The sequence below is a fragment of the Somniosus microcephalus genome, unplaced genomic scaffold, assembly GCF_052327205.1.
Source record: "Somniosus microcephalus isolate GS21.2 unplaced genomic scaffold, FLI_Smic_1.0 unresolved_chr9, whole genome shotgun sequence".
NCBI lineage: Eukaryota > Metazoa > Chordata > Chondrichthyes > Squaliformes > Somniosidae > Somniosus > Somniosus microcephalus.
In genome coordinates, this window is record NW_028225187.1 from 18,005,412 (window position 1) to 18,021,958 (window position 16,547).

Genomic DNA, 16,547 nt, shown 5'->3' on the forward strand with positions numbered 1-16,547 from the left:
ATTGGCAAAAGAACCAGAGGGTTGTTGTAATCTGGACCGCACTGCCTGAAAGGGCAGTGGAAGCAGATTCCGTAGGAACTTTCAAAATGCATGCACTCGAGAAGAGGCGTAATGTCAAATGCAGGGGGGTGGTGTGGGTGGCAGGGGAAGGTCATCTGGAATGCAATGGCAAATGCCAGGGGTCATCTGGAGCGCAATAGCAAATGCGAGGGGTCATCTGGAGCGCAATGGCAAAATAACCGACTGTCAGTCTCTTGAGTTGTCAACGGAATTTGTCATGTGGCGCGGCCTCGGGGAACGCTTCACGGCCCAGGGAGCGCTTATTTTTGGAAGGGTGCGATGAGGTAGGGAAAAAGGGGGCGGGTGGGGGGGGAATGCCAATTTACGCACAGCAAGATCCCACACACAGCCAAGGTGATAAGTTCAGCAGCTAAATTTGAATTTTTTTTCAAATCACTCCTCTCACCCCCCAATTACTGCCCCAAAACCCCAGGATTCACTCCCTCTTCCCCACTAACTCCCAATCACCAGGCTCCACTCACCAGGCCCTGGACTTCCTCCTCTTCTTCCTTGGGGCAGAAACAGCCGCTCAAAATGGCGGCCGCGCCGTCCCGCTCCGGGGAGGGTACACTCCCCATCATGCCCCGCCGGCGGAGCTGTAGTCAACGGCAGGAAAAGCGAGACACTGCGCATGCTCCGATATGGCCCCGCCCCTTTCATTGGGGCTGGGAAGAGACAGTGCGCATGCTGTACAATGGCCCCGCCCTTCTTCTTGCGGCTGGCTGGAGACACACCGCGCATGCTCGCACCTGGCCCCGCCTCCTTTTGATCCGACAGCAGGAAGAGATACTGCGCATGCTTTATTGTGGCCACGCCCCCCCAGTCGTGCGCCCCACCCAGTGGGCGTCTCCCCCACGGAGCCGCCGGCGGTCAATCAGCGGGCGCTCGGTTGCCAACCCCGCCCACTCGCCCGGGCGAGCCGCGTCTGCGCCTGCGCCGGCCGCCGCGGCGCACGCCGGGGGTTGTTGTCTTTTGCGGCGGGACGGCGCGGCCGCCATTTTGAGCGGCTCCTTCTGCCTGGAGGAGGAAGTCCAGGGCCTGGTGAGTGAGTGAGTGGGGAAGAGGCAGTGAATCCTGGGGTTTGGGGGAGTAATAAGCGGAGTGAGGGAAGCCTGGGGGCTTTAAAAAAAAAAAAAAAAAAATCCAATTTACCTGCTCAATTTAGCAGCTGAAATAACAGAAAATGCTGGAAATACTCAGCAGGCCAGGCAGCATCCGTGGAGAGAGAGAAACAGAGCCAACGTTTCAGGTCTGGGACCCTTCATCAGAACTGGAAAAAGCTGGAGATGTAACGGATGTTAAGCAGGTGCAGAGACAGGGGGGGAAGTTAGGAGGGGAGGAAGGAATAGAAAGAACACCCTGTACTTTTGTAAGAGGCAGGAAAGATAGAAACATCGAAGATAGGAGCAGGAGTAGGCCATTCGGCCCCTCGAGCCTGCTCCGCCATTCAATGCGATCATGGCTGATCATCCAAATTCAGTACCCTGTCCTTGCCTTCTCCCCATATCCCTTGATCCTTTTAGCCTGAAGAAATATATCCAACTCTTTCTTGAATATACTTAATGAACTGGCCTTCACTGCCCTCTGTGGCAGAGAATTCCACAGGTTCACCACTCTCTGGGTGAAGAAATTCCTCCTCATTTCAGTCCTAAATGGCTTACCCCTTACCCTTAGACTGTGACCCCTGGTCCTGGACTCCCCCGCCATCGGGAACATCCTTCCTGCATCTAGTCTGTCCAGGCCTGACAGAATTTTATAGGTTTCGATGAGATCCCCTCTCAATCTTCTGAACTCCAGTGAGTATAAGCCCAATCGACACAATCTCTCCTCATATGCCATCCCAGGTATCAGCCTGGTGAACCTTCGCTGCACTCCTTCCATGGCAAGAACGTCCTTCCTCAGGTAAGGCGACCAAAACTGCACACAATACTCAAGGTGTGGTCTCACCAAGGCCCTGCACAACTGCAGCAAGACATCCTTGTTCTTGTACTCGAACCCTCTTGCTACGAAGGCCAACACACCATTTGCCTTCTTAACCGCCTACTGCACCTGCATGCTTACCTTCAGCGACTGGTGCACAAGAACACCCAGGTCTCTTTGCACTTCCCCTTCTCCCAATCTATTGCCATTCAAATAATAATCTGCCTTCCTGTTTTTGCCACCAAAGTGGATAACCTCACATTTATCCACATTATAGTGCATTGGGCAGAAACATGGCAAATCACCCAACCTGTCCAAATCGTACTGGAGTTTCACGACATCCTCCTCACAGCATATCCTCCAACCCAGCTTTGTGTCATCTGCAAATTTGGAGATATTACATCCAATTCCCTCGTCCAGATCATTAATATATATTGTGAACAGCTGGGGTCCTAGGACCGATCCTTGCGGTACCCCACTAGTCACTGCCTGCCACTCGGAAAACGACCCGTTTATTCCAACTCTTTGCTTGCTGTCCGCCAACCAGTTCTCTATCCAAGTCAATACCTTGCCCCCAATCCCATGTGCCTTAATTTTGCATGCTAATCTCTTATGCGGGACCTTATCGAAAGCCTTCTGAAAGTCCAAATACACCACATCCACTGGTTCTCCCTTATCTATTTTACCAGTTACATCCTCAAAAAATTCCAGTAGATTAGTCAAGCATGATTTACCTTTTGTAAATCCATGTTGACTTTGTCCGATCCAGTCACTGCTTTCCAACTGCTCTGCTATTACATCTTTTATAATGGACTCTAGCATTTTCCCCACTACCGATGTCAAGCTTACCGGTCTATAATTCCCCGCCTTTTCTCTACCACCTTTTTTGAATAGTGGGGTAACATTAGCTACCCGCCAATCCATGGGTACCGTTCCAGAGTCTATCGAGTTCTGGAAGATGACCAGCAATGCATCTACTATTTCTAGGGCCACTTCCTTAAGTACCCTGGGATGTAGATTATCAGGCCCTGGGGATTTATCGGCCTTCAGTCCCATCAATTTTCCTAACACCATTTCCCTACAAATACTGATTTCTTTCAGTTCCACCCTTTCATCAGACCCTATGTTCCCCGGCATCTCTGGGAGGTTATTTGTGTCCTCCTTTGTGAAGACAGAACCAAAATATGTATTTAGTTGGTCTGCCATTTCTTTGTTCCCCATTATAAATTCCCCCGATTCTGACTGCAAGGGACCTACGCTTGACTTCACCAATCTTTTTCTCTTCACATATCTATAAAAGCTTTTACAGTCAGTTTTGATGTTCCCTGCAAGCTTACTCTCATATTCTATTTTCCCTTTCTTAATTAATCCCTTTGTCCTCCTTTGTTGAATCCTAAACTGCTCCCAATCCTCAGGATTATTACTTTTTCTGGCCAATTTATATGCCCTCTCCTTGGACCTTATGCTATCCCTAATTTCCCTTGTTAGCCACGGTTGGGTCACCTTTTTTGTTTTATTTTTATGCCAAACTGGGATGAACAAATTCTGTAGTTCATCCATTCGGTCTTTGAATGTTTGCCATTGCCTATCCACTGTCAACCCTTTGAGTGCCATTCCCCAATCAATCCTACCCAACTCGCTCCTCAGACCATCGTAGTTTCCTTTATTTAAATTGAGGACCCTTGTGTAACGAGACAGGATTAATTAAAAATGTCCTAGTAAAGGATCCCCTTGGAATGAGTGACCATAACATGGTTGAATTCCATATTCAATTAGAAGGTAAGAAGGTTGGATCTGAAACAAGCGTGCTAAGCTTGAATAAAGGAGACTATGAAGGTATGAGAGTGGAATTGAGTAGAGTGGATTGGGAAAATAGATTAAAGGGTAAGACGATACATGATCAGTGGTGTACATTTAAGGAGTTATTTTACAACTTCCAAAAAATATATATTCCACTGAGAAGAAAAGGGTGTAAAAGAAAAGACAGCCATCCGTGGCTAAGTAAAGAAATTAAGGATAGTATTCGACTAAAAACAAGGGCATATAAGGTAGCCAAATATAGTGGGAGGATAGAGGATTGGGAAAACTTTAAAAGACAGCAAAAAATAACAAAAAGATTGATTAAGAAAGGGAAGATAGATTATGAAAGTAAATTAGCAAAAAATATAAAAACAGATAGTAAGAGTTTTTATCGTTATATAAAAAGAAAAAGGGTGGCTAAAGTAAATGTTGGTCCCTTAGAGGATGAGACCGGGAAATTAATGGTGGGAAATATGGCGATGGCAAAAACACTGAATGAATATTTTGTATCAGTCTTTACAGTAGAGGACACTAAGAATATCCCAACACTGGACAAACAGGGGGCTATGGGGGGGGAGGAGCTAAACACGATCAAAATCACTAAGGAAGTGGTACTAGGTAAAATAATGGGACTCAAGGCGGATAAATCACCTGGACCTGATGGCTTACATCCTAGGGTCTTGAGGGAAGTGGCGGTCGGGATTGTGGATGCATTGGTAATAATTTTCCAAAACTCCCTGGACTCAGCAACGGTCCCGGCAGACTGGAAAACTGCTAATGTAACACCCTTATTTAAAAAGGGCAGTAGACAGAAGGCTGGAATCTATAGACCGGTTAGCCTAACATCTGTGGTAGGTAAAATTTTGGAGTCCATTATTAAGGAGACAGTAACAGGACATTTGGATAATCATAATTTAATAGGACAAAGTCAGCATGGTTTTATGAAGGGGAAGTCATGTTTGACAAATTTGCTGGAGTTCTTTGAGGAAGTAACATATAGGGTGGATAAAGGGGAACCAGTGGACGTAGTGTATTTAGACTTCCAAAAGGCATTTGACAAGGTGCCACACAAAAGATTATTGCTTAAGATAAAAAATCACGGGATTGGGGGTAATATTCTGGCATGGATAGAGGATTGGCTATCTAACAGAAGGCAGAGAGTTGGGATAAATGGTTCATTCTCAGACTGGCAATCAGTAACTCGTGGTGTTCCGCAGGGGTCAGTGCTGGGTCCCCAACTCTTTACAATCTATATTAACGATTTGGAGGAGGGGACCGAGTGTAACATATCAAAGTTTGCAGATGATACTAAGATGGGAGGGAAAGTAGTGAGCGAGGAGGACATAAAAAACCTGCAAGGGGGCATAGACAGGCTAAGTAAGTGGGCAGAGATTTGGCAGATGGAATACAATACTGGAAAGTGTGAGGTTATGCACTTTGGCAGGAAAAATCGTAGAGCAAGTTATTATCTTAATGGCAAGAAACTGGAAAGTACTGAAGTACAAAGGGATCTGGGGGTCCTGGTGCACGAAACTCAAAAGGTTAGTATGCAGGTGCAGCAAGTGATTAAGAAGGCCAATGGAATGTTGGCTTTCATTGCTAGGGGGATAGAATATAAAAATAGGGAGGTATTGCTTCAGTTGTACAAGGTATTGGTGAGACCGCACCTGGAATACTGCATACAGTTTTGGTGTCCATACTTAAGAAAAGACATACTTGCTCTCGAGTCAGTACAAAGAAGGTTCACTCGGTTAATCCCGGGGATGAGGGGATGGACATATGAGGAGAGGTTGAGTAGATTGGGACTCTACTCATTGGAGTTCAGAAGAATGAGAGGCGATCTTATTGAAACATATAAGATTGTGAAGGGGTTGGATCGGGTGGATGCGGGGAGGATGTTCCCGATGATGGGTGAAACTAGAGCTAGGGGGCATAGTCTTAGAATAAGGGGCTGCTCTTTCAAAACTGAGATGAGGAGGAACTACTTCACTCAGAGGGTGGTAGGTCCATGGAATATGCTGCCCCAAAAAGCTGTAGAAGCTACATCATTACATAAATTTAAAACAGAAATAGACAGTTTCCGAGAAGTAAAGGGAATTAAGGGTTACGGGGAGCGGGCAGGAATTTGGACATGAGTCTAGGTTCGGATCGGACATGGCCCTGTGGGTAGCGGAGCGGGCCCAGGGGCTGTGTAGCCTGATCCTGCTCCTGTTTTCGTGTGTCTAATGCTGTTAGATTCAGGAGATAGTCCTGTCATAGTGGATTGGCGGTTAGGATCAGATCAGCCATGATCTTATTGAATGGCGGAGCAGGCTCGAGGGGCCAATTGGCCTACTCCTGCTCCTATTTCTTATGTTCTTATGTTACATAATACCCAGTCTAAGATGGCCTGATCTCTGGTTGGTTCCTCGACATATTGGTCCAGGAAACCATCCCATAAACACTCCAGGAATTCCTCCTCCACAGTATTGTTACTAATTTGGTTGGCCCAATCTATATGTAGATTAAAGTCACCCATGATGACTGCTATGCCCTTATTGCACACTTCTTTAATTTCCCTTTTAATGCCATCCCCAACCTCCGCCTTACTGTTTGGAGGTCTATATACCACTCCCACTAATGTTTTTTTCCCCTTAGTATTTCTCAATTCTACCCATACAGATTCCACATCATCAGAGCTAATATCCTTCATTACAATTGTATGAATCCCTTCTTTAACCAGTAATGCTACCCCACCTCCCTTTCCTTTTTGCCTATCTTTCCTGAATATCGAATACCCCTGGATGTTGAGTTCCCAGTCTTGGCCATCCTTGAGCCACGTTTCCGTAATCCCAACCAAATCATATCCGTTTACCTCTATTTGCGCAGCCAATTCATCCACCTTATTACAAATGCTCCTCGCATTAAGACACATTAATGTCTGGAATGTTCTACAGGTGTAACCACTAATGCTCCTCCCTAGCCCCGCCCCTCTGGATCCTCCGGATTGGTGTGAGTCTTAATTATAAGAGCTGGGTCTTACTCATAAGGGCTGGGTCGGTGATGAATGATGGTTGCCCTGTGTTAACTTGATGCCATGTTCTTACTTAATAAAAACCTTTAGTTTTAAGCTTTAACCTCTTGGATTCAGGCAGTTATTTGGCACCCATTTGTCATGCAGTATGATTTTTGCCATTCCCATTTGCAACATTTTATCTTTCCTGCCTCTTACAAAAGTACAGGGTGTTCTTTCTATTCCTTCCTCCCCTCCTAACCCCCCCCCCCTCCCTGGTACCATTCTGGTCAATCGCCAAGTAACCTTCTCTGCTCTAAGGAGAACAACCCCAGCTTCTCCAGTCTCTCCACATCACTGAAGTCCCTCATCCCTGGTACCATTCTGGTCAATCTCCCTTAACCTTCTCTGCTCTAAGGAGAACAACCCCAGCTTCTCCAGTCTCTCCACATCACTGAAGTCGCTCATCCCTGGTACCATTCTGGTCAATCTCCCCTTAACCTTCTCTGCTCTAAGGAGAACAACCCCAGCTTCTCCAGTCTCTCCACATGACTATCTGTTCATTCTCTCTAGGAGGGACGGACAGCTCCGATGGAGGATTCCCGAGCACCGGAGGAGAACGTCCTCGAGTCGCCGGAGAGCTCCCGGAATGGGATTGGCGCGAGCTGCTCCGAGGAGGAGGAAGAGGAAGAAGTGGAGGAGAAGGAGGAGGAAGAAGAGGAAGAGGAAGAAGATGAGGAGGAGGAGGAGGAGGAGGAGGAGGAAGAGGAAGAAGTGGAGGAGGAGGAGGAGGACGGTCTGAAGGAGTCCCCAGGCGTCCGGAAGAGCTTCATCTGCTCCCAGTGCGGGAAGACCTTTGACTGTTTCGGCGGGCTGGAGGAGCACCAGGCGATACACCGGGAGAAGGAGCCGGTGGAGTGCGCGGACTGCGGCAAGCGGTTCGCATGTGCCTCCGACCTGCTCAAGCACCGGCCCCGCCACACGGGGGACTGGCCGTACCGCTGCGACATCTGCGGCCGCGGCTTTGGCCTCCCGTACGACCTGAGCGTCCACTGGCGCGTCCACACCGGGGAGAAGCCCTACCCCTGCGACACCTGCGGCAAGCGCTTCAGCTGCGCCACCGGCCTGGCCGTGCACCGCCGCAACCACACCGGGGAGAAGCCCTACCCCTGCGACACCTGCGGCAAACGCTTCAGCGGCGCCTCCGGCCTGGCCATGCACCGCCGCACCCACACTGGCGAGAAGCCTTTCCCCTGCGGCACCTGCGGCAAGCGCTTCTGCAGCACCTCCAACCTGGCCGTCCACCGGCGCCGGGCCCACACCAGGGAGAAGCCCTACCCCTGTGACACCTGCGGCAAGCGCTTCATCTGCGCCACTGAGCTGGCCGTGCACCGCCGCACCCACACCGGCGAGAAGCCTTACCCCTGCGGCACCTGCGGCAAGTGCTTCCGCGGCGCCTCCCACCTGGCCGCGCACCGCCGCACCCACACCGACGAGAAGCCCTACCCCTGCGGCACCTGCGGCAAGCGCTTCGGCTTCCCCTCCAGCCTGGCCAAACACCAGCGCCGGGCCCACACCGGGGAGAAGCCCTACCCCTGCGACACCTGCGGCAAGCGCTTCGGCGGCGCCTCCGACCTGGCCGCGCACCGCCGCACCCACACTGGTGAGAAGCCCTACCCCTGCGGCACCTGCGGCAAGCGCTTCGGCAGCAGCGCCAACCTGGCCGTGCACCGCCGCACCCACACTGGCGAGAAGCCCTACCCCTGCGGCACCTGCGACAAGCGCTTCGGCTGCTCCTCCCACTTGGCCATGCACCGCCGCACCCACACCGGCGAGAAGCCTTACCCCTGCGGCACCTGCGGCAAGCACTTCCGCTGCGCTACCAACCTGGCCGTGCACCGTCGCACCCACACCGGCGAGACCCCTTACCGCTGCCAGATCTGCGGCAAGGAATTCCGCCAGCCCTCCAGCTTCAACCGGCACAAGAAGGCCGTCCACCGCCTGGGGAAGTGATCGGCGGCGTTTTGGGGCCTCGGCCGACGGTTGGAACCCGCCTTGGTGACTTTACGTGGAACTTGCAGCTCCGAGACTGACCAACCGGTCCTCGCCGGTGTTTATGCTCCACACCAGCCTCCCCTCATCTCACCAAACCCTTCTATTCCTTTCTCCCTCGTGTTTATCCAGCCTCCCCTTAAATGCTTCGATACTATTCGCCTCAACCACTCCCTGTGGTAGCGAGTTCCACATTCTCACCACTCTCTGGGTAAAGAAGTTTCTCCTGAATTCCCGATTGGATTTATTAGTGACTGTCTTCTATTGATGTCCCCTAGTTCTGCTCTCCCCCACAAGTGGAAACATCTTCTCTACGTCTACCCGATCGAACTCTTTCATAATCTTAAAGACCTGTATCAGGTCACCCCTCAGCCTTCTCATTTCTAGGGAAAAAGAGCCCCAGCCTGTTCATCCTTTCCTGATCGTTGTAACCTCTCAGTTCTGGGATCATCCTAGTAAATTTTCTTTGCACCTTCTCCAGTGTGTCTCTATCCTGTTTATAAGATGGAGACCAGAACTGTGCGCAGTGCTCCAAGTGTGATCTAACCAAGGTATATGAAGACCAGAACTGTGCACAGTGCTCAAGTGTGGTCTAACCAAGGTATATGGAGACCAGAACTGTGCACAGTGCTCCAAGTGTGGTCTAACCGAGGGATATGGAGACTAGAACTGTGCACAGTGCTCCAAGTGTGGTCTAAACAAGGTATATGAAGACCAGAACTGTGCACAGTGCTCCAAGAGTGGTCTAAACAAGGTATATGAAGACCAGAACTGTGCACAGTGCTCCAAGTGTGGTCTAACCGAGGGATATGGAGACTAGAACTGTGCACAGTGCTCCAAGTGTGATCTAAACAAGGTATATGGAGACCAGGACTGTGCACAGTGCTCCAAGTGTGGTCTAACAGGCATATGGAGACCAGAACTGTGCGCAGTGCTCCAAGTGTGATCTAACCAAGGTATATGAAGACCAGAACTGTGCACAGTGCTCAAGTGTGGTCTAACCAAGGTATATGGAGACCAGAACTGTGCACAGTGCTCCAAGTGTGGTCTAACCGAGGGATATGGAGACTAGAACTGTGCACAGTGCTCCAAGTGTGGTCTAAACAAGGGATATGGAGACTGGAACTGTGCACAGTGCTCCAAGTGTGGTCTAACCAAGGTATATGGAGACCAGAACTGTGCACAGTGCTCCAAGTGTGGTCTAACCAAGGGTTCTCTACAAGTTTAACATAACTGCTGTGCTTCTGAATTTGATAAGAGTATAGATGTAGGAATGAAAGTTAAGTTTAGGTCTTATTAATTAGGAACATGGAGATTGGGTTTTAAACGGTGAGATTTTAGAAAAGAAAGATTTGCATTTATGTAGCACCTTGCGCGACCTCGGGACGTCCCAAAGCTCTTCCCAGCCAATGAAGTACTTTTTTGACGTTGTCACTGTTGTAATATAGGAAAAGCGGCAGCCAATTTGCGCACAGCAAGCTCCCACAAACAGCAATGTGATAACGACCAGATCGTCTGTGTTTAGTGATGTTGATTGAGGGATAAATATTGGGCCCCAGGACACCAGGGAGAACTGCTGTGTTTCGATATAGTGGCCCGCTGGCGTTCTAGAATTGTAACAACAACCTGCATTTAAGGAGCGTCTTAAAAGGAGGAGAGAGAGGTGGAGAGGTTTAGGGAGGGAATTCAAGAGCTCAGGGCCCCAGGCAGCTGAAGGCACGGCCGCCAATGGTGGAGCGATGGAAATCGGGGATGCTCAAGAGGCCAGAATTGGAGGAACGCAGAGATCGCGGAGCTGGAGGGGGTTACACAGATAGGGAGGGGGCGAGGGCCATGGAGGGATTTGAACAGGAGGATGAGAATTGTAGGGCTGGAGGAGGTTACAGAGATAGGGAGGGGGCGAGGGCCATGGAGGGATTTGAACAGGAGGATGAGAATTGTAGGGCTGGAGGAGGTTACAGAGATAGGGAGGGGGCGACGGCCATGGAGAGATTGCAACAGGAGGATGAGAATTCTAGGGCTGGCGGAGGTTACAGAGATAGGGCGGGGACGAGGACCATGGAGGGATTTGAACAGGAGGATGAGAATTGTAGGACTGGAGGAGGTTACAGAGATAGGGAGGGGGCGAGCGCCTCAAATCTAGGGCCCATCAATATAAGATAGTCACTAATAAATCCAATCGGGAATTCAGGAGAAACTTCTTTACCCAGAGAGTGGGGGAATGTGGAACTCGCTACCACAGGGAGTGGTTGAGGCGAAGAGCACAGATGCTTTTAAGGGGAAGCTGGATAAACACAGGAGGGAGAAAGGAATAGAAGGATATGGTGATGGAGTGAGATGAAGAGGGGTGGGAGGAGGCTGGTGTTGATGGGGTGAGATGAAGAGGGGTGAGAGGAGGCTGGTGTTGATGGGGTGAGATGAAGAGGGGTGAGAGGAGGCTGGTGTTGACGGGGTGAGATGAAGAGGGGTGGGAGGAGGCTGGTGTTGATGGGGTGAGATGAAGAGGGGTGGGAGGAGGCTGGTGTTGATGGGGGATTTTAACTATTATATTAATTGGACAAATGAAATTGGGCAGGGCTGCCTTGAGGATGAGTTCATTGAGTGTATTAGGGATGGGTTTCTTGAGCAGTATGTAACTGAACCGACCAGGGGGCAAGCAACCTTAGATCTGGTCCTGTGTAATGAGACAGGATTAATTAAAAATGTCCTAGTAAAGGATCCCCTTGGAATGAGTGACCATAACATGGTTGAATTCCATATTCAATTAGAGGGTGAGAAGGTTGGATCTCAAACAAGCGTGCTAAGCTTGAATAAAGGAGACTATGAAGGTATGAGAGCGGAATTGAGTAGAGTGGATTGGGAAAATAGATTAAAGGGTAAAACGATACATCATCAGTGGTGTACATTTAAGGAGTTATTTTACAACTTCCAAAAAAAATATATTCCACTGAGAAGAAAAGGGTGCAAAAGAAAAGACAGCCATCTGTGGCTAAGTAAAGAAATTAAGGATAGTATTCGACTAAAAACAAGGGCATATAAGGTAGCCAAATCTAGTGGGAGGATAGAGGATTGGGAAAACTTTAAAAGACAGCAAAAAATAACAAAAAGATTGATTAAGAAAGGGAAGATAGATTATGAAAGTAAATTCGCAAAAAATATAAAAACAGATAGTAAGAGTTTTTATAGTTATATAAATAGAAAAAGGGTGGCTAAAGTAAATGTTGGTCCCTTAGAGGATGAGACCGGGAAATTAATGGTGGGAAATATGGAGATGGCAAAAACACTGAATATTTTGTATCAGTCTTTACAGTAGAGGACACTAAGAATATCCCAACACTGGACAAACAGGGGGCTATAGGGGGGGAGGAGCTAAACACGATCAAAATCACTAAGGAAGTGGTACTCGGTAAAATAATGGGACTCAAGGCGGATAAATCACCTGGACCTGATGGCTTACATCCTAGGGTCTTGAGGGAAGTGGCGGTAGGGATTGTGGATGCATTAGTAATAATTTTCCAAAACTCCCTGCACTCAGCAAAGGTCCCGGCAGACTGGAAAACTGCTAATGTAACACCCTTATTTAAAAAGGGCAGTAGACAGAAGGCTGGAAACTATAGACCGGTTAGCCTAACATCTGTGGTAGGTAACATTTTGGAGTCCATTATTAAGGAGACAGTAACAGGACATTTGGATAATCATAATTTAATAGGACAAAGTCAGCATGGTTTTATGAAGGGGAAGTCATGTTTGACAAATTTGCTGGAGTTCTTTGAGGAAGTAACATATAGGGTGGATAAAGGGGAACCAGTGGACGTAGTGTATTTAGACTTCCAAAAGGCATTTGACAAGGTGCCACACAAAAGATTATTGCTTAAGATAAAAAATCACGGGATTGGGGGTAATATTCTGGCATGGATAGAGGATTGGCTATCTAACAGAAGGCAGAGAGTTGGGATAAATGGTTCATTCTCAGACTGGCAATCAGTAACTAGTGGTGTTCCGCAGGGGTCAGTGCTGGGTCCCCAACTCTTTACAATCTATATTAACGATTTGGAGGAGGGGACCGAGTGTAACATATCAGAGTTTGCAGATGATACTAAGATGGGAGGGAAAGTAGTGAGTGAGGAGGACATAAAAAACCTGCAAGGGGACATAGACAGGCTAAGTAAGTGGGCAGAGATTTGGCAGATGGAATACAATACTGGAAAGTGTGAGGTTATGCACTTTGGCAGGAAAAATCGTAGAGCAAGTTATTATCTTAATGGCAAGAAACTGGAAAGTACTGAAGTACAAAGGGATCTGGGGGTCCTGGTGCACGAAACTCAAAAGGTTAGTATGCAAGTGCAGCAAGTGATTAAGAAGGCCAATGGAATGTTGGCTTTCATTGCTAAGGGGATAGAATATAAAAATAGGGAGGTATTGCTTCAGTTGTACAAGGTATTGGTGAGACCGCACCTGGAATACTGCATACAGTTTTGGTGTCCATACTTAAGAAAAGACATACTTGCTCTCGAGTCAGTACAAAGAAGGTTCACTCGGTTAATCCCGGGGATGAGGGGATGGACATATGAGGAGAGGTTGAGTAGATTGGGACTCTACTCATTGGAGTTCAGAAGAATGAGAGGCGATCTTATTGAAACATATAAGATTGTGAAGGGGTTGGATCGGGTGGATGCGGGGAGGATGTTCCCGATGATGGGTGAAACTAGAACTAGGGGGCATAGTCTTAGAATAAGGGGCTGCTCTTTCAAAACTGAGATGAGGAGGAACTACTTCACTCAGAGGGTGGTAGGTCCATGGAATATGCTGCCCCAAAAAGCTGTAGAAGCTACATCATTACATAAATTTAAAACAGAAATAGACAGTTTCCTAGAAGTAAAGGGAATTAAGGGTTACGGGGAGCGGGCAGGAATTTGGACATGAGTCTAGGTTCAGATCGGACATGGCCCTGTGGGTAGCGGAGCGGGCCGAGGGGCCGTGTAGCCTGATCCTGCTCATATTTCGTGCGTCTAATTCTGTTCGATTTAGGAGATGGTTCTGTGATAGTAGATTGGCGGTTAGGATCAGATCAGCCATGATCTTATTGAATGGCGGAGCAGGCTCGAGGGGCCGATTGGCCTACTCCTGCTCCTATTTCTTATGTTTCTTATGTTCTAAGAGGGGTGGGAGGAGGCTGGTGTTGATGGGGTGAGATGAAGAGGGGTGGGAGGGGGCTGGTGTTGATGGGGTGGGAGGAGGCTGGTGTTGATGGGGTGAGATGAAGAGGGGTGGGAGGGGGCTGGTGTTGATGGGGTGGGAGGAGACTGGTGTTGATGGGGTGAGATGAAGAGGGGTGGGAGGCTGGTGTTGATGGGGTGAGATGAAGAGGGGTGGGAGGAGGCTGGTGTTGATGGGATGAGATGAAGAGGGGTGGGAGGAGGCTGGTGTTGACGGGGTGAGATGAAGAGGGGTGGGAGGAGGCTGGTGGAGCAGACACACCGACACGGACCAGTTGGGCTGAATGGTCTGTTTCTGTGGTATAGACTCCAGTGTAATAGCACCAAGACTAATTGAGTAGATTGGGCCAGTACTCTCTGGAGTTTAGAAGAATGAGAGGTGATCTCATTGGAAGGTCTGAGATTCTGAGGGGGATTGACAGGGTAGATGCTGAGAGGCTGTTTCCCCCTGGCTGAAAAGTCTCAAACCAGGGGTTACAGTCTCAGTATAAGGGGTCGGCCATTGAGGACAGAGACGAGGAGGAATTTCTTCACTCGTGGTGAATCTTTGGTATTCTCCACCCCAGAGGGCTGTGGAGGCTCAGTCATTGAGTATATTCAAGGCTGCGATCGATAGATTTTTGGACTCTCGGGGAATCGAGGGATATGGGGATCGGGCGGGGAAAGTGGAGTTGAGGTCGAAGATCAGCCATGATCTTATTGAATGGTGGAGCAGGCTCGAGGGGCCGAATGGCTGACTCCTGCTCCTAATTCTGATGGTCTTATGTTCTGACGATGGTCCCATTGTTGATGCGGGAGGCCACTGTTCATCTGGCGGCCAAGTCCAGTGGCTCACTTCCCACCGCGTGGTTTGGTGGTACGCTGTCCTAGGCGGGCATGGGTCACGGCGTGACGCCGGTGAGGTCGGTGAAGCGCTGGGCGCAGGGGTACGGCTTCTCGCCGGCGCCGTGGGCGGCCAGACTGGCCCGGTGCCGGAAGGCCTGCCCGCAGACCTCGCACGGGTAGGGCGTCTCGCCGGTGTGGGAGCGCCGGTGGGAGGACACGGCGTCGCGCCGCCGGAAACCGTGGCCGCAGACCTCGCAGGCGAAGGGTTTCTCGCCGGTGTGCGCGCACCGGTGCTTGAGCAGGTCGGAGGCGCGAGCGAACCACTAGCCGCAGTCCGCGCACTCCACCGGCTCCTTCTCCCAATGGATCGACTGGTGCTCCTCCAGCCAGCCGAAACAGTCAAAGGTCTTCCCGCACTGGGAGCAGATGAAGCTCTTCCGGACGCCCGGGGACTCCTTCCGACCGTCCTCCTCCTCCTCGGAGCAACCCGTGCCAATCCCATTCCGGGAGGTCTCCAGCGACTCGAGGACGTTCTCCGGTGCTTGGGAATCCTCCATCCGGGCTGTCCGTCCCTCCTAGAGAGAATGAACAGATAGTCATTGGGAGAGACTGGAGAAGCTGGGGTTGTTCTCCTTGGAGCAGAGAAGGTTAAGGGGAGATTGACCAGAATGGGACCAGGGATGAGGGACTTCAGTGATGTGGAGAGACTGGAGAAGCTGGGATTCTTCTCCTTAGAGCAGAGAAGGTTAAGGGGAGATTTAATAGAGGTGTTCAAAATTATCAGCGGTTTTGATAGAGCAAGTAGGGAGAAACTGCTCTGGCATATGGGTTGGCAATCAGAGGACACAGATTTTAAATAATTGGCAAAAGAACCAGAGGGTTGTTGTCATCTGGACCGCACTGCCTGACAGGGCAGTGGAAGCAGATTCCGTAGGAACTTTCAAAATGCATGTACTCGAGAAGAGGCGTAATATCAAATGCCGGGGGGCGGGGCGGGGTGGCGGGGGAAGGTCATCTGGAGTGCAATGGCAAATGCCAGGGGTCATCTGGAGCGCAATAGCAAATGCGAGGGGTCATCTGGAGCGCAATGGCAAAATAACCGACTGTCAAATTCCGTTGACAACTCAAGAGACTGGCATGTGGCGCGGCCTCGGGGAACGCTTCACGGCCCAGGGAGCGCTTATTTTTGGAAAGGTGCGATGAGGTAGGGAAAAAGGGGGCGGGTGGGGGGGGGAATGCCAATTTAAGCACCGCAAGATCCCGCACACAGCCAAGGTGATAAATTCAGCAGCTAAATTGGAATTTTTTTTCAAATCACTCCCCTCACCCCCCCATTACCGCCCCAAAACCCCAGGATTCACTCCCTCTTCCCCACTAACTCCCAATCACCAGGCTCCACTCACCAGGCCCTGGACTTCCTCCTCTTCTTCCTTGAGGCAGAAACAGCCGCTCAAAATGGCGGCCGCGCCGTCCCGCTCCGGGGAGGGTACACTCCCCATCATGCTCCACCGGCGGAGCTCTAGTCAACGGCGGGGAAAGCGAGACACTGCGCATGCTCCGACATGGCCCCGCCCCTTTCATTGGGGCTGGGAAGAGACAGTGCGCATGCTCTACAATGGCCCCTCCCTTTTTCTTGCTGCTGGCTGGAGACGCACTGCGCATGCTCGCACCTGGCCCCGCCT

At 50.0% G+C, this 16,547-nt stretch overlaps 1 protein-coding gene across 1 annotated transcript in view; it reads left to right on the plus strand.

The window, feature by feature from the left end:
* Positions 1–16,547, plus strand: part of LOC147084844 (uncharacterized) — a 71,993-nt gene that overhangs the window by 40,216 nt on the left and 15,230 nt on the right. The window contains 2 exon segments of the mRNA XM_085979346.1: positions 546–1,101; positions 7,346–8,782. Coding sequence (XP_085835472.1) covers positions 546–1,101; positions 7,346–8,782 — 1,993 coding nt within the window.